The 24,962-nt window shown below is 34.8% G+C and overlaps 1 protein-coding gene, 1 long non-coding RNA gene and 1 other non-coding gene across 9 annotated transcripts; 2 read left to right on the top strand and 1 right to left on the bottom strand.

The window, feature by feature from the left end:
• The first annotated feature begins 1,856 nt into the window (after positions 1 to 1,856).
• LOC127240853 (6-phosphofructo-2-kinase/fructose-2,6-bisphosphatase-like) lies at positions 1,857 to 14,279 on the top strand. 7 transcript variants are annotated; one of them, XR_007836390.1, is made up of 6 exons: positions 1,857 to 2,021; positions 2,139 to 2,772; positions 3,868 to 3,965; positions 4,052 to 4,081; positions 13,036 to 13,435; positions 14,121 to 14,279. XR_007836390.1 is itself a non-coding variant. In XM_051259698.1 (6 exons), the coding sequence occupies exons 3-6, from the start codon at positions 2,593 to 2,595 to the stop codon at positions 13,061 to 13,063; spliced, it is 336 nt and encodes a 111-aa protein (XP_051115655.1). In that variant the 5' UTR covers positions 1,857 to 2,021; positions 2,139 to 2,202; positions 2,480 to 2,592; the 3' UTR covers positions 13,064 to 13,583. The 7 variants fall into 7 exon arrangements, 6 of the variants coding, with proteins under 6 accessions (XP_051115655.1, XP_051115653.1, XP_051115659.1 ...); XM_051259698.1 differs by lacking the exon at positions 14,121 to 14,279 and having other exon boundaries at positions 2,139 to 2,202; positions 2,480 to 2,772; positions 13,036 to 13,583; XM_051259696.1 differs by lacking the exon at positions 14,121 to 14,279 and having other exon boundaries at positions 2,139 to 2,244; positions 2,480 to 2,772; positions 13,036 to 13,583.
• Positions 10,363 to 10,469, top strand: LOC127241145 (small nucleolar RNA R71). Its single transcript, XR_007836474.1, has one exon. It is a non-coding gene; the product is annotated as a small nucleolar RNA R71 (small nucleolar RNA).
• A 9,646-nt stretch (positions 14,280 to 23,925) lies between the features above and the next one.
• Positions 23,926 to 24,756, bottom strand: LOC127240854 (uncharacterized). The gene is made up of 4 exons (XR_007836391.1): positions 24,592 to 24,756; positions 24,391 to 24,513; positions 24,086 to 24,152; positions 23,926 to 23,971 (listed from the first exon to the last, which is right to left on the bottom strand). It is a non-coding gene; the product is annotated as an uncharacterized LOC127240854 (long non-coding RNA).
• Between the last annotated feature and the right edge of the window lie 206 nt (positions 24,757 to 24,962).

Here is a 24,962-nt window from a genome sequence, read left to right as displayed (position 1 = left end):
TATGCATATATATATATATATATATATGTATCTATCTACCTTTCAACTTGGATGAACTTTTTCCAGCTCGTCATTTTTTATTTTTTTTTTCGAATATGAATGAATATTAATTTATTCATCTTTAGTGTAGCTTAATTTCTTGAGGCTATCTGGTAGCTTGGGTTCTTCTTATTTGATTTGGCTAATCTAAGCAGGTAAACATATCTGTTCCTTTTTGTTTAATCTCTAGATTTCCACCGATTAAAACGAGGGTTTCAATAGATGTAATCCATATTTATTTATATATTTTTTTAAAAAAAAAAACTTATCTTCCTTTACTTGATATTATTATTTTTTTTTAATTTTTTTTTTCTCAGTATGTGATAGTTTGACAAATTAGTTTTTACACTTCTTCCAACATTACTAAAGTTATTTCTACAACAATTATCAAGTTCGATTTTTAACCTAAGGATACTTACACTATCGATTGATACCCTAGATATGATCCCAACATCTGTTGTTAGTCGCACTTGTCCATTATTGTGTATTATTTAAATGCACGATATTAATTTTATTTACGTTCCTATCTAATAGAATCTTTTATATGCTACATACGAATTCTTTGCACTACAAAAAAAAAAAAAATGGAAATTGCAATGGAATATTGCTACCGAATACAATCTATTGCAAAATTGCAACGGAACTTGCTAGGCAACAAAGAAATAGTCTCAATTGCGATATGTTGTGAGAGAATACTGCAATAGAATAAATTTGTCACAAATATTTTTGAAATTACACAAAGAATATAATATTCCGTTGCAAAATTGCGACGGAAATAGCAACATATTAAATTTGTTGCAGATTTTCCAAAAATTATGCAACAAATAAAATATTCCGTTGCAAAATTACAATGGAAATAATACATTAAATCTGTTGCAGATTTTCCAAAAATTATGTAACAAATATAATATTCTGTTTCAAAATTGCGACAGAAATAATAACAAATTAAATTTGTTGCAGAGTTCAAATAAAAAAAAATTAATTTTTAATTTTATAAATAATTTAATAATTATTATTTTTTAAATTTTTAATTTAATTTTTAAAATTATTATTTTAAAAATTTTTAATTTATTTTTTAAAATTTTAATTTTTAATAATTAATTTTATTTATTTATTAAATAATTTTAATTTTTAATTTTTTTTATATATTTTTATTAATTTTGATTTTTAACAAATCTGCCCTAATTCTCACTCAGCGATACTCACTCCCTAATTCTCACTCGACGCTACTCACTCGCAAACAAGCTTAGACTTGCCCAAACGGTTCAAACCGTCGGTTACGATTACAAACCGCCGGTTACGGTTTGTCTTAAATCGAAACCGAACCTTTCGAATGACAATTTCGATTACGGTTTGAACTGCCGGTTTATATATACTTATTTTTAATAATTTTTTTTTATTTTCTATTTTTCTAAAAATTTGAATTTTATTTAAAAATAATTAAGTTTTATTTTAATTTTATTTATATATATTTATTATTTATTTATTATATAAAAATCATATATATAAATAATTAATTAAATTGTTACAATATAAAAATAATTAAAATAACAAATATAGTAAATAATTAAATTATAAAAATATTGTAATGCATAATAAAATAATTTAAATTATATAATAAAAGAATTATAAAATAAAAAAAAATATTAATAGTATTATTATTTTTTAATATTATTAATAATTATTTATATTTATTAATATTATTAATGTTGTATTTTAAATTTTAATGATAAATATAATGATATTATTATAAAATATACACAATTTAATCCTAATGTCTAATCAATACTACCCATCCACATCCACAGTCCACTAACGCCGCAGCCGCCCTCGCACACAAGTTCTTCTCTTCCTTGGCGCCTGCACCCGCATACACAAGTTCTCCCTCTTCCTTCCTTCTTCCTCCCATTTCTTTCCTTTCTCCTCCTTTCATCCTTTTTTCTTCTTCTTCTTCTGCTCCGCGCCTGCCTGCCCCTGCCATGGTGAGAGATTAAAAAAAAAAAAAAAGCTTTGTTTTTGTATGTATGTATATGAATAATTTTGTTTTTGAAAACTAATGATTGCGCTTGTTGATTAATCTTTATGTCATTGTTGTTCAGCTCCCGATGGAATGTGAGTCGACATCTATGTGGGAGTTAAGCTTTGTTGTATCATCTAACCATGGTAAACATCTCTGATTTTAGGTTACTTCATCTCCATTTTAAGGTAAGGTTCAGTGCTATCATTTCTCAAACAATATTATGTTTGTGCCTCTACATACGCTTTATCGTTTATTGGAAACAGCATAGATTGAAAGAAGTGCTAAATGGGTCATATACCGTGATTGTGCCACTTTTCTAGTGATTTACTAAGATTATATTTGTAAATTCGTGTTTCTGAAATGTGTAAGCTAATGATTGATCCGTTTTTTTCCTGTCTATTTCATTCATTTCCGAAACAGAGACATTGGATTTTAAGTTTTTGTTGAAACCAAAGTGTAGTAATGTCCCTTGCGTTGTGGAGGAGGGTCTGAACCGGTAACTTACTGGGGGTACCTTAAGGGGGGACAGAGGGATGGTTGTATTTAATTTGAGTGGTGACGAGATTCTTGAGTACAAAGTATGGATTAAAGCGGATAGGGTTTCGCCATTTGATCTTGCTGCAAGTTGGAGAGCACATCAGGAGAATTTCCAGCCTTCCTCTGTTCATGGAATACCAGATATCAATATAATTTCTGCTGCTGAAAGTAATGTGGTAGGTGCATTTGAAAAAGATATAGTTCTCAAATTCTTGATTTGCTCCCTTGTCAAATTTATGGCATTGAAATGATCTCTCACATTATAATGTGATATTGCAATTCTTCAATGTTATTTTGCAACTTTCATTATTTCTTTTTATGGAGTTTCATTTATAAAACTTTCAATTTCATTTCTACACTTTCCAATTTAGAATGAAAGGGCAGGTTTGGAGCTTGACATCGAGCACTATGTTGTCCCAGCTCCAGGTACATCTGCAAATTCAGATATGGTTTATGCGGCTAACATGGCTGCTACTCCTAGGTCCCTAAGTAATGTAGGAATGTTTTCCAAGATTGATGGATCAAGTGGGAGTGTTCTTTTTCCTCTGTATCATTTTTACTTTATAACTTCTCACACTTCCTTAGTTTCTTTCTACTTGTATTGTATCTGCTTCCCTTAAGTTTAGTTACCCAATTGGCCAACACATATAACCAAGGATAAGCAAAGGTCTAAAGACAGCTCATTCAAATTGAGATATATATATATACACATATATATACACACATATATATAATTTTTTCTTTCTTTAACCCCTTGGACAAGGATTTACAAGCAAACCATGAATAGATTAGCACTGTGATGGTAATCATGTAAATTAGAATCTTGAACATATTTATTGGAATTTAAAGTCTTTTTAAGTTTATGGTCTTGGTTATGGATTGGAGTGAGATGAAAATTTTGCATTGCACCAACTTAGGTGGGTGTAGCATACCTGCATCTTCTTACACAGGCATGGCTGTGCCGCTAACATCTCAAAGAGGTTATGGAAGTTGACCATAAAAAGTAGTTGGAAACCAGAGTGTTACAAAGTCTATCCAGGAAATTAAATAGTTACCTTAGTTGGATGTTACAAAGTCTGTTAGAACGCTATGCGAGCAGCTGCAGGAGCAGTTGCAGCTGCAGCTGTAGCAGATCAGTTGCTCGGTCTAAAAGAGGATAGGCATCTAGCGATTGTCTTGGTATTTTGCTAATATGATTTTCATATGCTTAAGGTTTGGATTGTTACATGGGTGATAAAAAATTTCCTGATTAATTTTATGATTTTCGTCAGGTTGGATTGCCTGCTCGTGGCAAAACTTTTACTGCAGCCAAACTTACTCAATATCTTCGTTGGTTAAGTCACAAGACTAAACACTTTAATGTGGAAAGGTATTTTCTCTGCATTGTTAGTCTTTATTCATTAGGTGAAATTGGGTATAAAGAAAAAGCTGCATAATTGTGTATTTTGACTGCAGTATCGAAGGCTTAAGCATGGAGTTAATCAGGTACTTTGTGGTGATGTATTATCTCCTCTTGTTTTCCATATGTTAGGAAAGCATTTAACTAATTAATAGTTTCTTTTTACAAAGAAAGAAAATATCTATATACCAGTTAGATTACAATATAAGTTGTATACTTGGAATTTATATTTTACATTTTAAAAATAGGTCATAAAATTTTTGAACCTTAATGTCTTAAATATAAACTTGTAAAATTATATTGATACGGTAAAAGTGATGGCCTGTTATTAAAGAATTTTGAAATCAAACAACTCAAAAAGAAAATGTTATTGGGAAGTTCTGAGGTTGGGATGTGGGGATGGAATATGAAAGGCAACATTGGAAAAGCCTTGATCCAGCTCACAAACATTTGTGACCAGGTTGTCACGACATATATTTGTTCAGAAGAAGAAATATATATTGTAATGCTAATGATGGATCAGTATTGACACATGGGAAAAAGCAAAATGAGACAACAGAAAAAAAAAAATGAATTGAACTTCCTCTTTTTGAGGGTTTGATTCCTTGGATATACTCTAATCTTGTGGTGAAATTTATGAAGAATAACCACCCTGATCTGTCCATATAGATTACCTGCAAAATCTAAAGTTCTTGCACGAGCAATGTACTCTTTTACATGAAACTTATTGATCTCTGTAACGACTATGTATTATTTAACCAAAATATCTCTCTCAAATGTCATTTATACGGATCTGTATTGTTGCTACATACAATTCTTTCAACATGTGCTATTGTCTAATTTCTCTTAAAAGTTGATGAAATCTGGTGTTCACAGTCATAGTTGAACATAAGGAGCATCTTGTTGGAAAATCTCATGATGCTAGGGATAAATCTTCTTTGATGTAATGAAATAATACATTAGAGCAGAAACCATATTGTTAATGCTTCATAATAAAAAATTTTCTTGAATTGCATGCACACAAAAGGATTTGCAATCTTAGGAAATTATTTGAAAAAACTAGAACTACAAAATGTAATCCAACTGCTGACTATCAAACATTGCTTCTGTTAAATCTTTCCTGGGTGGATCACTGTTAAAACATTTCAGAATGAATATGGAATGGTTATTTGATAAATGAAATGTCATTTTCTAAAACAGGTGAACAACATTAGTGGGTACGTTCCTGGGCGGATAGTATTCTTCTTGGTGTGTCTCTTTAAACTGCAATATCTTTCTTGTCTCATCTACATGGGTTGAGGCTCATGTATTATGCATGGCACATGTCTGAAAGAGTTTTGAATTCTTAATGATGGTCATGTTTTGTATGTGTTACGCCGAGGTTAAGATATTCACTTATGTATTTTGATGTTAAGCTTTTCTTTATTTAGTTATTAACATTGATTTATGTTTTTTTAGATTAAATTATTAATTTTTTTTATCATTTGCAAATATTCAGGGAATGAATAAGGTTGGAACCTATAAATGGGTCCATTCTAAAGAACACAATTGCGTCACATTCATTAATGCGAAAGCAACTTGACCTATGCGTGGTCAATCAAATATTTCACCTAATCCGTGATCACAATTTAATGTAATACAGGGGAACGGATCGTCTCCACAGGGATTGTGTGATTCACTCTTTCGTATTCTAATACAGTAAATAAAGGGGGATTTTTCTTTTATTATCTAATTAAAATAAAATAACAAAGAAATTAAATTAAAGGGGAACTGACTATCAAGGGGATGTCTGGCTCAAGGGATGATGCAATTATGACACTTGTGTTTTATCATAAATTCAATAAATTTAATTCTTATTAAAGTATCAATAAATTGGTTATAGTTATCAACAAGCTCTGACAACCAATTTTTTCTTACCGTGTAGGTAATTAAGGTACGACCGTTAACTAACCCTAATTAAGCAAATAAACCTAAGTGCGCCCATAAGAATATTGCGTAACCGCATTCCAATCTAGAAAAACCCAATTCAAAATAATTACTACCTAAGAGGAGCAATTAGATTTGATTGTCTAACCCCCGGGAAGGAGCTATTCAGCCCGGTTGTCACCTATTCAAGTGCGAATACAATTACGGATATCCTACATGAATTGACTTTAGATTATCAGACTAATTTAAATATCAGTACCAAAATATTCAATCAATCTAACAATCACAAACGCTATTATCAGAATTAGACAAATATTGATAATCAAAAAGAACTTTTATAAAGAAAATCAAGAATCTCCAAACCAAAAGAACCAAAACATTATCACCCCTCAAACTAGAAAAGTATCTACTCCATAATCAAATAACAAAAAACAAAAGAGAAAGATAAAGTCACAGAGGGAGGGGGAAATCTTCTCTGTCGGTTTGCTCCTGCGCGATCTATGAATCTTTCAGTCTCCTGTTCCTGTGCGTTTCTGCCCTAGCCGTCCTCTCCAGCCAAATAGGCATGTCTTTTTCTCTTTTTATTTGATTTTTGCCCTAATTATTTTGTAGATGGGCTTTTGGGTCTTTAATTAATTTTATTTCTTTTTTTTCTGCCAATTATGCCAAATTTAATATTTGCCCTCTGCACACAAAAATAAACAATTCGCATATAAATTAGGTAGAATCCAATCAAAATCACCCAAATATCGCATATGATATGAATATAAACCGCATGCGATTTTTAACTATCAATTCTCCCCACACCTAGATCATGCTTGCCCTCAAGCATAAATTCGAAATAAGCCAAAGAAATCGCAGACAACTCGATATGACAAGAGGATCCAACACAACCAATTCAATCCAAATTTTAACACATCAAGCCAAGTCAACCTCACAAGATAAAGTGTATTCGCACATGCTCTCTGAAGGAATTAAGTGTATAATTGGCTCAACACTCAGGTAGTGCAACAAAAGATTATCCTATAGGCTTGAGTAAAAATCAAATCTCCCTTAAGATATTCGAATCTAGCATAGAGAATCAAATGGACTTTCAATAAGGGTTGTAACGGGGCTTATGGTCAGGGTAGGAAAAAGGATATACAAGGGCTAAAATATGTCAGAAAAGAATACAGTAAGAACACGATGCTAGCACATGAAGAACAAATCGGCATAAACAATGAAATCCTTATTTTATTCACTGCCCAAACTTCAATAATATAATTAAATAAAATACTTCAAGATGATTATTTTAGTATTCATTTAGTATTTATTTTATATATATTCTTTTTTTTTCTTTTTTTTTTCTTTTTTTTTTTTCTTTTTTATTTTTTTCTTTTTTTTTTTATTTTTTATTTTTTTATTTTTTTTGGCTTTTGCCTTTATATATATATATAAATATACCTACACTACCCACAGTTATTCCTTCATACTATGACTTATTCGTACCCAAAGTTCTTCTTTAACTAGTGCCGAAGAAATAAAGTGCATCATAATATGGATTTAAAGTAATTCTTTCTAACATAGGGTTCAAATGGAGAAGGCTTAATCAAAAGAAGGGTATGAGGCTAAAAGAAAGGTTATTATAAAAGAAAAATAGGCTAAGAAGGCTCAAATGGGCTAACTAGGGGAATATATTGTGCTGGGTAATAAAGAAAGGCTTAATGGGTTACCTAATGCCCTTATCATTTTCAAAACGCAAGACTCAATAGTTGCAAGTTCAACGTGCATAATCACTCAAGTTCTAGGTCATCTAATTGAGCACTACAAATGACACATGAAAGAAATTTTCAAAAGCTTGAATATGTGCAATTTATTTTCTAATGTGACTTTCGGAACATAGACTCAAATTCTCACAGGGTTCAAACGTCAACTTGACTCAACATATCACCAATCAAATGTCATTAGTCATGCCAAACTAACATATCACACAAATCACCTTTGACTCACTTCAGACTAATCTCAAAAACATGCGAAAAGACAGCAAATCAGGCATAAAAATAGCACAAAAATGAAAATTTTGCCCAAAAATTTGCATAACTCTCCCCACACCTAAAGTATGCATTGTCCTCAATGTAAAGAAAGCAATAAAAGAAGAGAGGAACTTCCCTGGAGTCCATAGGGGGTGTAGTAGTTGGGAGCTTTGTTAACACCTCTTCATTTGATCGTGATTTTTAGGGAGGCTTGAAGTTCTCCTGAGTCTTGCGAAAACAACTAACCAACGCAAGCCATTTAGAGAAACGGATGTGGTGATCGGCGATGACTGAGCAGGGGAGAAAGAAGTCGACGGCACCGGAGATTGGAGGCGGCAACTAAACCAAAAAAAACTATCAAAAGTGTATTAGCAATTAAACAATAAAATTAAATAAAATTAAATAAAGCAATTAAATGATTTTGAGTTGTTTCCCAAAAAGCGCTTTTCTTTATAGTCTTTGAGCTAGACTTCGCCTCGCATCAATTCTGAACATCAAAATCCGCAACGGGTGCCGACTTTATAGGATCAAGTGAGGGTCCCTCGTGGTATAATTTGAAGCGATGTCTATTGGCCACACACTTTTTCTTCGGCTTAGAATTTTGATTCTCCTTATGACATTTTTTCGCTGCCAGCAATGGTGATCCCTTGGGAATCCATCTTCACTTTTCGACAATCTTTTTTCTTTTCTTACTCTCTCCAGTTGGTCTTTTCTCTAACTGTTTTGTCAACACAGTTCTTCGTTTATTCTCATTACCAACTTCACAAGTTTCCTGCACCACAGAATTAATAACATTAATTGCATATAACGATTCAGATTCAACAGGACATTTGACGGATTAAATATATTGAAATTAAATTCTTCTCCATCAAACTCCAAGCTGAGTGTGTCTTTTTTAACATCTATCTTTGTTCCTGCAGTGCACATAAAAGGTCTTCCTAACAAAAGAGGCGGTGGATTAAAACAATGTGCATCGTGCATATGAAGAATATAAAAATCAACAGGAAAAATTAATTCATTCACTTGAACTAATACATCTTCTATCATACCATCGGGATAAGCATGGGTTCGATCAACAAGTTGAATAATAATTCCTGTTTCTTTTAGAGGCCCTAGATTTAAAGAGTCGTATATTGATCGAGGCATGACATTAACAGCAGCTCCTAGATCTAGCATAGCCTTAGTTATCTCAGTTTTTCCAATCTTACAAGGGATAGAAAACATATCTGGATCACCTGTTTTAGGTGGTACCTTTCTTTTGATAACAACAGAAACGTTCTCACCCGCTATAATATGCTCGTCCCCTCGCAATTTTCTTTTGTTGGTGCACAGTTCTTTCAAAAACTTTGCGTACTTGGGGATCTGGTTGATAGCTTCCAGGAGCGGGATATTAAGTTCCACCTTCTTGAATATTTCCATCATCTCTTTTCGTTTGTTTACCTTTTGTGGTTTCTTCAACCTGTCAGGAAAATGAGCTGATTTAGTTTCAGTAGGAAGAAGAGAGTTAGGAAGTACCTTTTCGTGAAGTTCAACTTCTTTTTCAATCTCCATCTCAATCTGATCCTCCTTTTGTTCCTTTGAGATAGGAGATGGACCTTCCAATTCCTTTCCGCTACGAAGAGTTATAGCACTCGTATTCTTTGGATTAGGCCGGGAAGAACATTCAATCTTTGTATCACTGCAGATAGTGATGGCGCTGACATTTGCTAGATTTGGCTCAAGCTGAGCAGGCCACTTTCCTCTTTCACGTAGCTCCTTCACCTCCTATGACACTTGATTGATCTGACCTTGTAACTTGTCGACAGTTGACTTCATCTCTTGTTGGAATTGCAGGGTACTGGTAGCCATAGACTTCACCATGTCTTCCAAAGATGGACTAAAGTTGCTTGTGGGTGCTTGGGGTGGCTGTTTCTCATAGAAACGAGGTTGTTGCATCTGTTGCATAGCTCCGAATGGTTGATGAGCATTACCCTGCTGTGCGTTTCCATAACGCAGGTTCGGATGATCTCTCCAGCCTCGATTGTAAGTGTTGGAGTACGGATTGTACGTTGGAGGTCTATTCATACCGTAGTTTGCAGTGTTCACATCCACTGCACATTCTTCTTGGAGGGTCGGACATGCATCTGTAGGGTGTCCTGCACTCGTGCATATTCCGGGTTGGATTTTCCACGACCATCTTGCGAACGAAGCTCGTCAACTCAGAAAGTTGTTGCTGCATCGATTGGATGGCATGATCGTTGTTGTTTCCGCTCATATGTCCAACATCTCTTGAACCAAATTGCTGCGTGTTTTCAGCCATCCTCGCAATAAGATCCCAAGCTTGTGCCGGCGTCTTATTTACTAAAGCTCCACCACTTGCAGGATCGATAATGCTCCTGTCCATCAACGACAAACCATCATAAAAGTATTGAATCAATAATTGAGGGGGAATTTGATGTTGTGGACATTTAATGATAAGCTTATTGAATCGCTCCCAATATTCATGGAGCGTTTCACCTGATTGTTGCTTGATGCCACATATCTCCTTCCTCAGGATCGCAGCTCTGGAAGCGGGAAAGTACTTCTCCAAAAATTTCTTCTTCATGTCGTTCCACGTGTCGATGCTTCCAGGTGGGAAATAGTAGAGCCAATCCTTTGCAGTATCTTTGAGTGAGAATGGGAAGGCTCTGAGTTTGATATGTTCGTCAGTAACACCTGGTGGTTTCATGCTGGAGCACACTACGTCGAACTCTTGCAAGTGTTTGTGAGGTTCTTCACCTGCAAGTCCATGAAAAAAATGCAATAAATGAATTAATTCAGATTTCAGTTCAGAGCAACAATGTTATTGAGTGTTGGAAAGTTAATGCATAAGGGCTGTTGCGCCAAGTCGGGAGCAGCCAACTCCCTTAAAGTGCAGGTATCCTCAGCCATGACAGTCTCTTGATCACTCTCAGAGTTGCTAGAGCTAGAGATTTTGAGGTGGTTTCCCAGCTTCGCAACCTGAGCAGCTTTTCGTTGCTTGGCTTCCTTTCGTAGCTTTCGCTCAACCTTCTCGATCTCAAGATTAAATATCAGTTCACCTGTACGAGAAGAACGGGACATAAACAAGAGGATAAGTTAAAATTACACAAAAGAGTAAAACAAAGCGCCAATCCCCGGAAACGGCGCCAAAAATTGACATGTCGCGAGGTCAATCAAATATTTCACTTAATCCGTTATCACAATTTAATGTAATACAGGGGAATCGTCTCTACAGGGATTGTGTGATTCACTCTTTCGTATTCTAATGCAGTAAATAAAGGGTGATTTTTCTTTTATTATCTAATTAAAATAAAATAAGAAAGCAATTAAATTAAAGGGGAACTGACTATCAAGGGGATGCCTGGCTCAAGGGATGATACAGTTATGACACTTGTGTTTTATCATAAATTCAATAAAGTTAATTCTTATTAAAGTATCAATAAATTGGTTATAGTTATCAACAAGCTCTGACAACCAATTTTTACTTACAGTGTAGGTAATTAAGGTACGACCGTTAACTACCCCTAATTAAGCAAATAAACCTAGGTGCGCCCATAAGAATATTGCCTAACCGCATTCCAATCTAGAAAAACCCAATTCAAAAAAATTATTACCAAAGAGGAGCAATTAGATTTGATTGTCTAACCCCCGGGAAGGAACTATTCAACCTGGTTGTCACCTATTCAAGTGCGAATACAATTACGGATATCCTACCTGAATTGACTTTAGATTATCAGACTAATTTAAATATCAGTACCAAAATATTCAATCAATCTAACAATCACAAATGCTATTCTCAGAATTAGAAATATTGATAATCAAAAAGAACTTTTATAAAGAAAATCAAGAATCTCCAAAACAAAAGAACCAAAACATTATTACCCCTCAAACCAGAAAAGTATCTATTCCATAATCAAATAACAAAGAACAAAAGAGAAAGATAAAGTCATAGAGGGAAGGGGAAATCTTCTATGTCGATTTGCTCCTGCGCGATCTATGAATCTGTTAGTCTCCTGGTCCTGTGCGTTTCTGCCCTAGCCGTCCTCTCCTGCCAAATAGGCGTGTCTTTTTCTCTTCTTATTTGATTTTTGCCCTAATTATTTTGTAGATGGGCTTTTGGGCCTTTAATTAATTTTATTTCTTTTTTTCTGCCAATTATGCCAAATTTAATATTTGCCCTCTGGCACACAGCAAATAAAAAATTCGCATATAAATTAGGTAGAATCCAATCAAAATCACCCAAATATAGCATATGATATGAATATAAAACGCATGCGATTTTTAACTATCACAACTAAAGTAGCTGTGAGTTGATTTCCATTATCGTTTTCATAATTCATTCTAAATAAATATATTTTATTGTTTAAATTTTGTTGGGAATGGATTATTTATATTGTTAGATAAGCTCATTGTGAATTTTTTCTTGTAATGCATTCTTTATTATTAAGTTGCCGATGAATTTTAGTGGGATTCTTATCATAGCTTAAATTTTTATTTGGCGTTATTATTGTGTTGGTTGGCATAGGTTTATTATTCATCTTTAGGTTGGTTGGTGGGTTAAATTGATGTTATTATTATGTTATGATTCATTCTAAATAAAAATATTTTATTGTTTAAATTTTGTTGGGGAATGGATTAATTATATTGTTAGACAATCTCATTTTGTATTTTTTGTTGTCATTTAGTGAGATTCTTATCATAACTTAAATTTTTAGTTAAATTGGACATATATTTTACGTTAATTTTTTTTTGATGTTGTAAATTAAGTTGAACCAAAAGTAACCGTTTATTGATCATAATATACTTCAAGAGCAGAAATTTTGTTTTGTATTGATTGATTGAGCTCATGATTAAAGGATTAACATAAGGGACTAAAAGTTATAGACCTATTGAAATATTGACTTTAAATGGATTTGGTTGCCTCCTTCCGGGCATTTATTGGGGCATGTAAATTTTAGTGTTGCCACCATATTGTTGTTGTTCTTATTGTTATTATTATTATTATTATTATTATTATTATTATTATTATTATTCATTTGTATCAAATATTTTTATGATTTTGTTTGGAAAACTAACATTGTATTCATCTAAATTAATTTCAGGACAAGGTGGATGTTGAAGCACACCTGACTCAACAAGGAAATACGTCATATGATTAGGATAATGTGTTCCTCATTGTAGTACCCCGTGACAAGAAAAATTGCATTTATGGGTTGGGGTCATTAGGTGCGACTGTTCCTCCTCGACCATCATCCTTCTGCAGCGATGGTCGTACTCCGGGCACATTTATTCTTGAGGAACGATTGACAAAGATAGAGTGTGAGTTGGGTGAGTTGAGGACAGATCTTGCCGAGGGACGTAGTCAATGAGAAGTGATACAACGTGTCACAAATATGGAGAACCAACAACGAGCCATCTACGATTTGAACTTGACCATTATGGAGCAATTACGACGTATGGGAGCACTATCAATTCATAGGTCCGAACCCGATTCAGATGGTGGTAGTGCTCCGAAATCATGATATTTTATCATTACAAGTGTTTTAGTTACGACCTTAGTTGTTTTGGTATGATAATATGGTAACTTGAATTAGATCTATACATTTTTCTGATATGTGCTACTTGCGGTATTCACACTAAATACATTGTATTTTAGGTCTATTGATATTGTTTAAATTTGAAAATTTTATATGATTTCAACTAGTTCTTGTATCTTTGAGAAGGTATATTAATCGAATCATTAAATTTATTGATTATGGAGGATTGAATTAATATTTTTTAGATAGATATTAAAAAAAAATTGACAAGAAACGAGCAAAAGAAATTGTAAAAATTGCGATAGAATTAGCAATAGTTATATTCTCTCGCAATTTGCTATTCTATTTGCAAAAACTTGCAACAAAACTAGCAATAGTTATATTATCTCGCAATTTGCATTGCAAAAACTTGCAACAGAATTAGCCACTGTAGTATAATTCCGTAACAAAAAATTGCGATAGAAATGACTGTCACTAATTCTATTGCAATTCTCTGCAACGGAATATTTTAATTGTTACATTGGGTTACTACAATAATATTTACTACAACTTCCACTTGGTTGCAAATTCCGTTGTAATTAAAAGTTGCGACAAAAATTTTGTCAGTTGTGACGGAATTTTTCCGTAGTAATTTGTAATTTTTTTTGTAGTGTTGCCTATTAGCTGGTAATCAAGTTTGTTAGAGGCTGGATATTGAGGATAAGATTCTCGAAGAGATTGTACAGCATGCAAAGATAAAAGGTATCTTTGAAAAGATCATCCACCAGCCTAAGAAAGCCAACTTGTCCTATCATTGGGCATCAAAAGTTGAGAATATTCCCGGAAGTATTAAGGTACATCTTGAATGAACTGGAAAAAACACATTGAGTTGATTGATTCATTTTTATTTGTGATTTGTTTGGTTGATTAGTTAGAAGAAATAAAATGTGAGTGGTTGTATAGTTTCCTAAAGAAGTTTGGAGCTTTTTATTTTTTATTCCAAGGAAAAAATAGAATATGGTGGATTATAGTTCATATAGATTCTTATGAATATTTATTATTTTTTGACCAGTTATTAGTTTCAGATTGCTATATTGCATACATATACACAAGATTGTATAGGTATATGATAATTTCTGAAATTTTCATTTCTTCCGACAATTCTTCATTGAAGATTGCTCTAGGTTTGCACTAATTAATGTGTTTGATTGGATAGATTATAAGTATATTAGAATTGTAAGAATATTCTCGTAAGATTTTTAATAGTGATCATTTATAACTATGACGGAAAGTTTGTAAACAATTTTATATATAACCACAAGTAGTTATGGATTATAGGTATTTTACCAATTTTCATGGACAATAGAAAGTTTCACAACTAATTATATAATGGCCGGATCGACTTATATATTGTTGAATACAATGCATATAGTTTCGAGTTGTAAATCAATTGCAACTATATACATATATCTAGGGTCTGGATGCAAGTTCATAATGGTTTTCGGTGCTCGAAGCTTCCTTGTTCCACCGTATGTCCTCCCTTTATGATATTGACCAGAAAAGGCACCTTTGAAGGAATCCTAGTCGAAGTTATGAGCGCAGTGCATAGTGACCAGAAGCCCCATCACTTTTAGGAACACACAATGTACTAAGGCCTACTTGATATTCAGTCAAAAGAAATCACGAATCCAATGGAGTGCATTGAGTACGTCAATGAAGCTTCTTCTATAAACGATTATGAAGAAAGGAGGTGTTGGGAAAATGACAAAATAACATTGTTATTAAAAATTGCGGAAAAGGATCAAATTCTTTATTAAGAAAATCGAACAAAAACTTTAACTCGTTTTGGCTAGGCTCAGCCCCTAACCACTCGAAACACAAAATATACACATACACACTCGAATCGCGACTAACACAAGCACACCGGCCACAACACCACGACTCACAACCACAAAACACCCCCACAGTAAAAGTAACAGGCATACAGGAAACAGAAACCACAAGCCTATAGTTGAACGAGCCCCTTTCGGCTACGAACAACACACACACAGGGGGAAACAGGTGCCAAAGGAACTCCACAAACACAGGAGGAAAGGCACTGCACAAACAACCGCCGTGAACCGCCGTCGGACGGGAGAGTGAGAGAAAAAGTCGAGAGAGAGAGAGGCTAGAGAGGGTAAGCTTTAGAGAGAGAGTGAGTAATGTATCGAATGAATTGTTCCTCTCACATTCCAAGTATATATATATATATACAGGTCGAATGGACGGACAGGATCAAAGCCCCAGATCGGACGGCCAGGGGCGTGGCTAAGAAAAAGACGCGGATCCTAGTCTGGTCGGATCAGGACGTGGGTCAAGGTCGGGAGGTATAAAGTCGGACAGTGGGTATGACTTCGGACGGTCCAAGCCGGGACTAAATTGGGTGGACGGTCGAGGTCGGACGAAGTCGGACGGATGGTCGAAGTCGGACTAAGTCGGACGGATGGTCGAAGTCGGACGAAGTCGGACGGATGGTCTAAGTCGGACGAAGTCGGGCGGACGGCCTAAGTCGGACGAAGTCGGGCGGACGGTCCGACTCAGGACAGATCTCTGAATCAGGAAGTAGTCAAGCGGTCGAAGTCGGACAGGTCGCTAAGTCGGGACGCAGCCGGACGGTCAGTGAGGTCGGGACATGGGCTAGGCCCGAATGCGCTCGGGCTGCGAGACGAGTGTGTATTTGTGTATTTACTTTTGGGGTGGACCATAAGGACAAAAAATCCAACAAATCCTCCACCTGACTTTTGGTCCGAATGGTCGGGGAACATCATCGCCTATTTTATTTCATTTTATATTACCTTATACCTGCAACATAGATACATAATGTTAGTGAAAGAACATTAAATTAGCCTACCAACTACACTAAGTAGTATAAGACTAATCAAAAGTATCACAATGTATATATCTCATACAAGATACGAATTTACTTGCAGGCAAAACCTTAGTACCCATATCAGCTGGGTTATATTCAGACGGGATCTTCTCTAATTTTACTATGTCTTTAGATACTATGTCCCGAATGAAATGAAAACGTACATCAATGTGTTTAGTTCTATCATGAAACATAGGATTTTTACACAATTGAATTCCGGACTGGCTATCCGAAAATACAGTGACAGTATGTTGCAAATAACCAATTTCAGTAATTAAACCCTTTAACCACACTGCTTCTTTTAAAGCTTCAGTTATTGCTACATACTCAGATTCAGTTGTGGATAGAGCAACAATATGTTGTAATTGTGATTTCCAGCTAACACTAGTTCCACACAAGGTAAAAATATATGAAGTAGTACTTTTCCTAGTGTCTCTATCATTAGCATAATTTGAATCTACAAAACCCTCTAACTATATATTTTTAGTATATTTACCAAAAACTAAACCCACATTGATTGTACCAGATAAGTATCTAAACACCCACTTTAAGGCATGCCAATGTTCTAAGCCTGGATTTGACATATACCTACTTAAACAACTAATTGCATAGGCTAAGTCAGGCCTAGTGCTAACCATTAAGTACATTATGGAACCTATTGCATTAGAGTATGGCACATGCTTCATATATTCACAATCAGATTCAGATTTTGGACATTGGTCCCTACTTAACACAAAATTAGAAGCCATTGGAACAGATACAGATTTTGCATCACACATGGAAAATTTTTTAATAATTTTCGAAATATAGGAGGATTGATTTAAAAACAGTTTGAAATTTTTTCTATCTCTAATAATTGTCATGCCTAATATCACCTTGGCATCCCCCAACAATTTCATGTCAAAATTATCACACAAACACTTAATCACATTATCAATCAGCTTTATACATGGACTTATAATCAACATATCATCCACATAAATGAGAAGAAAAATAGGTTGGCTTTTAACAGTTTTAAAGTATAAACAATAATCAAATTTGCTTTTAGTAAACTCAAGATTTTTCATACAATTATCAAATTTGATATTCCATTGTCTAGGTGACTGTTTTAAACCATACAAAGACTTGTTTAACAAACAAACATGATTAGTTTCATTTTTATCAATAAAACCTTCAGGTTGTTTCATATAAATCTTCTCATCTAATTCACCATGTAAAAAGGCAGTTTTAACATCTAATTGCTTTAATTCCCAGTCATAAAAGGCAACTAAAGCTAACATGATTCTCACAGTGGTAAATTTGACAACAGGGGCAAAAATTTCATTATAATCTATTCCCTCCTTTTGAGTAAAACCTTTGGCTACTAATCTTGCTTTAAACCTAATTCCACTATCTTCTTGTTTAACCTTATAAATCCATTTACAATCAACAAGAGAACAATTAGGTGGTTTAGGGACTAGACTCCAAGTTTTATTATTATATAAAGAATCCATTTCTTCTTTCATAGCTTTTAACCAATCTATTTTATTTTCAGAATTTATGCCTCCCTAAAGGTCTTAGGTTCACTACCATCTAAATTCTCAAACACACTAAAAGCTAACGAAGTTAAATCAAAATCACCAAACCTACTAGGTAATCTAGGGACTCTCATATCCCTATCTCTAGTCAATTGATAATTTTCTAGTTCATTTTGATCATTTCTATCAAAATCAGAATTATTATTATTCTCAACAGAATTATCAATTTCAGGCACATTGGAATTCATTTCAGAATTATTTTCAGGAGTAATTTCATTATGAATATCAGACAGACTATCATAATTTCCATCATTTCTAATATCAACAGAGTTATGCTCAGAATTATACTCCACCTCATTTGGTGTACCAATTGAATCTACATTTTCAACATTTGATTCAGATTTATCCCACACAGATTTTTCAACATTTAAGCATGGCATTTCATTTTCATTAAACACAACATCTCTACTAATAATGGCCTTAAAACCGGGCCTAGACCTTAACCAAAGTCTATACCCCTTAACTCCCTCCGGGTACCCTAGAAAAACACACTTTTCAGCTCTAGGGTCTAACTTGTCATTATTAGTACGTATAAAGGCAGAACACCCAAAAACCCTAAGGTTTGAAAAATCAACATTTTTACCGGTCCACTTAAATTCAGGACACAAACCATTTAATGGAATCGAAGGTGATCTATTTATTATGTAAGCTGCTGTAACAACAGCTTCACCCCAAAATTTCTTGGATAAACCGGAAGAAGCCAAAAGGCTTCGAACTCTCTCTAAGAGAGTCCGGTTCATCCTCTCAGCCACCCCATTTTGTTGGGGTGTGTAGGGGACAGTTTTATGCCTTTTAATACCATTTTCTTGACAAAACATATCAAACCAAGAATTACAGAATTCTAAGCCATTATCAGTCCTAAGACATTTTATTTTCTTTTCAGTTTGATTTTCAATTTTAACTTTCCAATTTTTGAAAGTTTCAAACACATCAGATTTGTTTTTTAACAGAAAAACCCATACTTTTCTTGAAAAATCGTCTATAATGGACAAAAAATACCTAGACCCTCCTTGTGTGGGCTCACTAGCTGGGCCCCACACATCAGCATGTAAATAGTCTAGAATTTGTTTTGAAAAAATTCTGTTGTTATTATTGGGGGTTTGGGGAAATTGCACTTTATGGTGTTTACCATAAACACAGTTATCACAGAAAGCAACAGGTTCAAATTTTACATTTCCAAAACAGCCAGTTTTATGTAAAATTTCTAGACCTCTATTACTTAAGTGTCCTAGTCGTTTATGCCACAAATCACTATTCTCTAAAACAGAATTTACAGAATTTACAGGCACATTTATTGGTTCAACGCAAGTAACATACAGATTATTACGTTTTTCAGCTTTAAACACGACTAAGGACCCCTTAGTAATTTTCATGCAATTACTCCCCCATTTACCCTCTAATTCTAAATCGGACAAAGCAGCACAAGATAACAAGTTATTTGATAAACCAGGAACATGCCTCACATTATTTAGTTTCAATACAAAACCAGTGCTAAATTTTAAATTTACACTTCCTATTCCAAGAACATTGGATACACTGTTGTCAGCCATCGAAACAGTGCAGTTTTCTAAGGTTTTGTATTCACTAAAAATTGATTTTAAAGGAGTCATATGATAAGTACAACCAGAATCTATAAGCCATTCATTTGCACAAATATCCACATTTGAACAGTCGGTCTTAACAGCAAAAACATCATCACACATTTTATCAAGCAATGTCATATTGGCTACTTCACAAGTTTGCTGCCTTTGACTATTGTTACTGCTATCATTACTGTAATTTTATTTCTTTTAGGGCATTCGCGTATAAAATGATTTGGGTCACCACAATTAAAACATCTTCTACCCCCTTTATTAGGAGTTTTAGATCTGTTTTTATTTCTACTTTTAGATCTATTTTTATTATTATTATTTTGGTTTTTGTTACTACCAAAATTATTTTTCTTATTTGATCTAAAAGGTGACCTACCCCTAACATACATAATTTCACCCTTACTTGACTTGTGAGTTTGTAAATCTAATTCTTTAGATTTTAAACCATTAATAACTACATCTAATGAAATAAAATCACGCCCATATTTAATGGCTGATTTTACATCAGAGTATGAGTTAGGTATGGCATTCAATAAAACTATAGCACTATAATCATCAATGTTTTTATCACCAGTAAGTTTAATATCTTGTATTAGTTTAGAAAAAACATCCAGATTCTCTTCAATTGATTTTGATAAATCAAGTTTAAAACTGAAAAATTTTTCTAACAAATACATTCTACTTGGTAATGATGTTTGAGTGTATAGTTCATCTAATTTATTCCATAATGCCAAAGCAGATTCTTGTTTGCCTACTTTTCTAATTACATGATCAGCCAAATGTAAGATTATAGTAGATGAAGCAATTTCATCCAATTCAACCCTCCTCTCAAGAGGAACTTGAATCGAATGATCAGGCTCCACTGCTTTAATCAACCTTTGAGTTACTAAAATACTTCTCATTTTTTGTTTCCAAATTGCAAAATCCATTTTTCCATCAAAAGGTTGAATACTAAAACCAGAATGACTAGCCATTTTATTTATATTGAAAAACAGATTTTCAGTCAAATATTACTTAGTTTTCAGAAAATTATTTTCTAATTTTCACACAAAACAGAAACAAAAAATTTGGCAAAATATCACACTGTCGAGCAAGAAAATACAGATTATCACACACAACAGATAATCACAGCAGGCAAAGAATTAATCACAAGATATAACCTAACTATATCAACATACACAAAACAGTAATTGTAAAAGATGAGTTTTAGAGATTACCCTTGAAGCACAGCAACAACAAAAATAATATTCCTACAAAAATAGGAACAGAGAACAAAAAACGGCCTATTCTCCTTTTTGGAGAATAGGGGTTAGCAATGGTTAATTTCCAAGAAACAAAAATTACAAGAATTTGTTTCTCTTCTAACCAAAAGTTAGAATCACCGAAATTAACACCAAAAACAGTGTTCTCCACAGATCCGACACAACAATGCAAAAACAAACTGGCTGACTGGCTTACAGATTTTATCACTAATTTTCAAACGAGAACAGTTTGAATATTAAAGAACCTTTTTCAAAAAACTTTTAATATTTTCGAAAAACTTTTGAGCTTGACTCCACAGTAAAGAGATCCAAACGAATTTAACAGATCTAAAACCACACAGAGGCAATTATCCTGACTTATACTTTGTTTAACAAAGAAAGTTTGAAAAACAAAACCGTTTTTGGAAAAATACACCGGTTTAGTAACAAATTAACTGAAACTTAGAAGAACAAAACGATTTTCTAAAAAGAACGAAGAAGGCACACAGAGCTCTGATACCACTTGTTATTAAAAATTGCGGAAAAGGATCAAATTCTTTATTAAGAAAATCGAACAAAAACTTTAACTCGTTTTGGCTAGGCTCAGTCCCTAACCACTCAAAACACAAAATATACACATACACACTCGAATCGCGACTAACACAAGCACACCGGCCACAACACCACGACTCACAACCACAAAACACCCCCACAGTAAAAGTAACAGGCATACAGGAAACAGAAACCACAAGCCTATAGTTGAACGAGCCCCTTTCGGCTACGAACAACACACACACAGGGGGAAACAGGTGCCAAAGGAACTCCACAAACATAGGAGGAAAGGCACTGCACAAACAACCGCCGTGAACCGCCGTCGGACGGGAGAGTGAGAGAAAAAGTCGAGAGAGAGAGAGGCTAGAGAGGGTAAGCTTTAGAGAGAGAGTGAGTAATGTATCGAATGAATTGTTCCTCTCACATTCCAAGTATATATATATATATACAGGTCGAATGGACGGACAGGATCAAAGCCCCAGATCGGACGGCCAGGGGCATGGCTAAGAAAAAGACGCGGATCCTAGTCTGGTCGGATCAGGACGTGGGTCAAGGTCGGGAGGTATAAAGTCGGACAGTGGGTATGAGTTCGGACGGTCCAAGCCGGGACTAAATTGGGCGGACGGTCGAGGTCGGACGAAGTCGGACGGATGGTCGAAGTCGGACTAAGTCGGACGGATGGTCGAAGTCGGACGAAGTCGGACGGATGGTCTAAGTCGGACGAAGTCGGGCGGACGGCCTAAGTCGGACGAAGTCGGGCGGACGGTCCGACTCAGGACAGATCTCTGAATCAGGAAGTAGTCAAGCGGTCGAAGTCGGACAGGTCGCTAAGTCGGGACGCAGCCGGACGGTCAGTGAGGTCGGGACATGGGCCAGGCCCGAATGCGCTCGGGCTGCGAGACGAGTGTGTATTTGTGTATTTACTTTTGGGGTGGACCATAAGGACAAAAAATCCAACAAACATTTTCTTATTCTGAAATTGAATCTTTGAAGCAATGAGGTGGGTTTATTTATAATCTCCGAACACTCCCCATTTCCTTGCAAATGGTTTCAGTAAGGGCTGTCTGTGATCATCATTTTTTGGAGTAGACTTGCTGAAAATGGATTAAATCAATCTCAAGGACTGCGTTCTATCCTTAGGCTTTGTGTGCAGAAACAAGACAGGACTGGTGTTGTCTTGGCTGCTCTCATCCTCCATCTTCATGAAAAAACAATGCTTGTCCATCCAAGAAAATATTCAGCAACGGAGGAGGGAGGGAATAGCTTCAGAAAACATTAGTGTTCATTTCTACTTAAGGATAAGAAACAGAGATACAGACAGACCGATGGGTGTCTGCATTCTGCTCAGAATGAGAAGCGGTTGCCAGCAAGATTTCCTGCTTTATCGCAATGATCTTTACAGCCACAGCACTTTCCTCGTAAACAATTTAGCAATATCAAACCAGCCATTAGTCGGAAAACAAAATTTACAAATTCATAAGAAACCTTTATGAACTACAAATCACCATATTTTGTTTCTTCGGTGGAAAAAGAATGAAAAAATTTGAAACTTTTTGGGGAACAGTACAATCCATCACAAAAATAATATGTAGTGAGAGCTAAAGAGAGTGAGAGAGGGAGCATGTATATTGAAAAACAGAAGTATTGTACTTATACTTACTGCATATTGAGTAGAGGTGTCCTAGGTTTGTTAATGTTGAAATATTGGGATATCATAATCAACCCAAATCAAATGATTGGAAAGCCAGACAAGCCACAAGAAACCAATATAACTCTCACACAAATTTGTTATTGTTGGCCCCAAATTCATTCAAAAATCAAGCTGCAACCAATTAAAAGCACAACAAAAAACGAACCGCAGATAAACACAACACCAACATAGATTTTTCCAAGGACAGTTCATGAACAGATCAAACAACACAGGCACACTCTGCGAGATCAATTATAAAACACACGAAATTGATAAAATCAAAAACAAGTTAAGCTTACACAGACCTGTGTTCATCTCCCTCAAGAATTGCTACCTGCAAATTATTTCTATGCAACACCATTCAGCAAGATTATCTATCCAACTAAATTGGGCCTTCAGCAAGATTATCTATCTTTTCAAGCAATCACAATACAACACTAGGTTGTTACAACATATTGCCTTTTTTCTCCATGGACGGTACCAGTCATATCTTTAATATGGTCCTGGAAAAATAAAAAATAAATTGCATTTGGGCCTTCTTGGATTTTGGACCTGCACTTTGGAATCCATTCAGCCGCCGCACTTTTCTGGTACACAGATTTAGAAATATCAAACCAGCCATCAATCAAAAAAAACCAAATTTTAAAATTCATAAGAAACCTGTATGAACTACAATCCACATTTTATTTCTTTCGTGGAAAAAAATGAAAAAAATTGAAACTTCTTTCGAAAACAATATAACCCATCACAGAATTAATATATAGTGTGAGAGAGAGAGGAAGCATGTATATAGAAAAAACAGAAGTGTTGTACTTGTACTTACTACATATTGAGGAGAGGAGTCCTTGTTTTGTTTATGTTGAAATATTGGGATATCATCCTTAGGCTTTCTGTCAACAAACAAGATGGGACCGCTGCTTTCTTGGCTGCTCTCGTCCACCGTCTTAATGAAATAACCATGCCTGTCGGACAGTGCATCCAATAAAATATTCAGCAACGGAGGAGGAAGGGAATAACTTCAGAAAACATTAGTGTACATTTCTACTTAAAGACAAGAAACAGCTAAACAAACGCACCTTCAGTTGCCAGCAACTTTCCCTGCTTTATCCCAATGATCACTGTCTTTTCAGCCGCAGCACTTTCCTGGTACAGAGATTTAACAATGTCAAACCAGCCATCCGTCGAAACGCAAAATTTAAAACTCATAAGAAACCTATATGAACTACAATCCACTATTTTTTGTTTCTGCCATGGAAAAAAATTTAAAAATTCAAAACTTCTTTCAGAAACAATATAACCCATCACATAAATAATGTATTGTGTGAAAGAGTGTGAGAGAGGAACCATGTATGTAGAAAAACAGAAACATATTTGTCCTTACTAAGTATTGTGGAGACGAGTCCTTGTTTTGTTAATATACTTAGCCTTTGTGCGTACAAACAAGACAGGACTGGGTGTTGTCTTGGCTGCTCTCGTCCACAGTCTTCATGAAATAACTATGCCTCTACATCCAAGAAAATATTCAGCAACAGCGGAGAAACCGGATAGCTTCAAGAAAACATTAGTGTTCACTTCTACTTACAGATAAAAACAGAGAAACAGACAGACCGTCGGGTGTCTGTAGTTAGCTCTAGATGACAGGCGGTTGCCAGCAAGTTTCTCTGCTTTATCACAAGGATCACTGTCCTTTCACCCGCATCACTTTCCCGGTACACAGATTTAGCAATATCAGGCCAACCATCCATCGAAAAACAAAATTTTAAAATTCATAAGAAACCTATACGAACTACAATCCATCATTTATTGTTTCTGCCGTGGAAAAAATAATATATAGTGAGAGAGAGAGAGAGTGAGAGATGGAGCATGTATGAAGAAAAACAGAAGTATTGTACTTGTACTTACTACATATCGAGGGGAGGAGTCTTTGTTATGTTAACGTGGAGACATTGGGAT

Source organism: Andrographis paniculata, unplaced genomic scaffold, assembly GCF_009805555.1.
Source record: "Andrographis paniculata isolate CXL003 unplaced genomic scaffold, ASM980555v1 Contig80END, whole genome shotgun sequence".
In the NCBI taxonomy this organism is placed as follows: Eukaryota; Viridiplantae; Streptophyta; class Magnoliopsida; order Lamiales; family Acanthaceae; genus Andrographis; species Andrographis paniculata.
This window is presented reverse-complemented; position numbering and strand designations above follow the sequence as displayed.

Bases quoted from the DNA above. Each gene is read 5' to 3' on its own strand.
- LOC127240853 (XM_051259698.1), top strand. From the start codon at position 2,593: ATGGTTGTATTTAATTTGAGTGGTGACGAGATTCTTGAGTACAAAGTA. The intron at 2,773-3,867 runs GTAGGTGCATTT...GATTTTCGTCAG, and splicing joins CTGCTGCTGAAAGTAATGTG to GTTGGATTGCCTGCTCGTGG. The intron at 3,966-4,051 runs GTATTTTCTCTG...TTTTGACTGCAG, and splicing joins AAACACTTTAATGTGGAAAG to TATCGAAGGCTTAAGCATGG.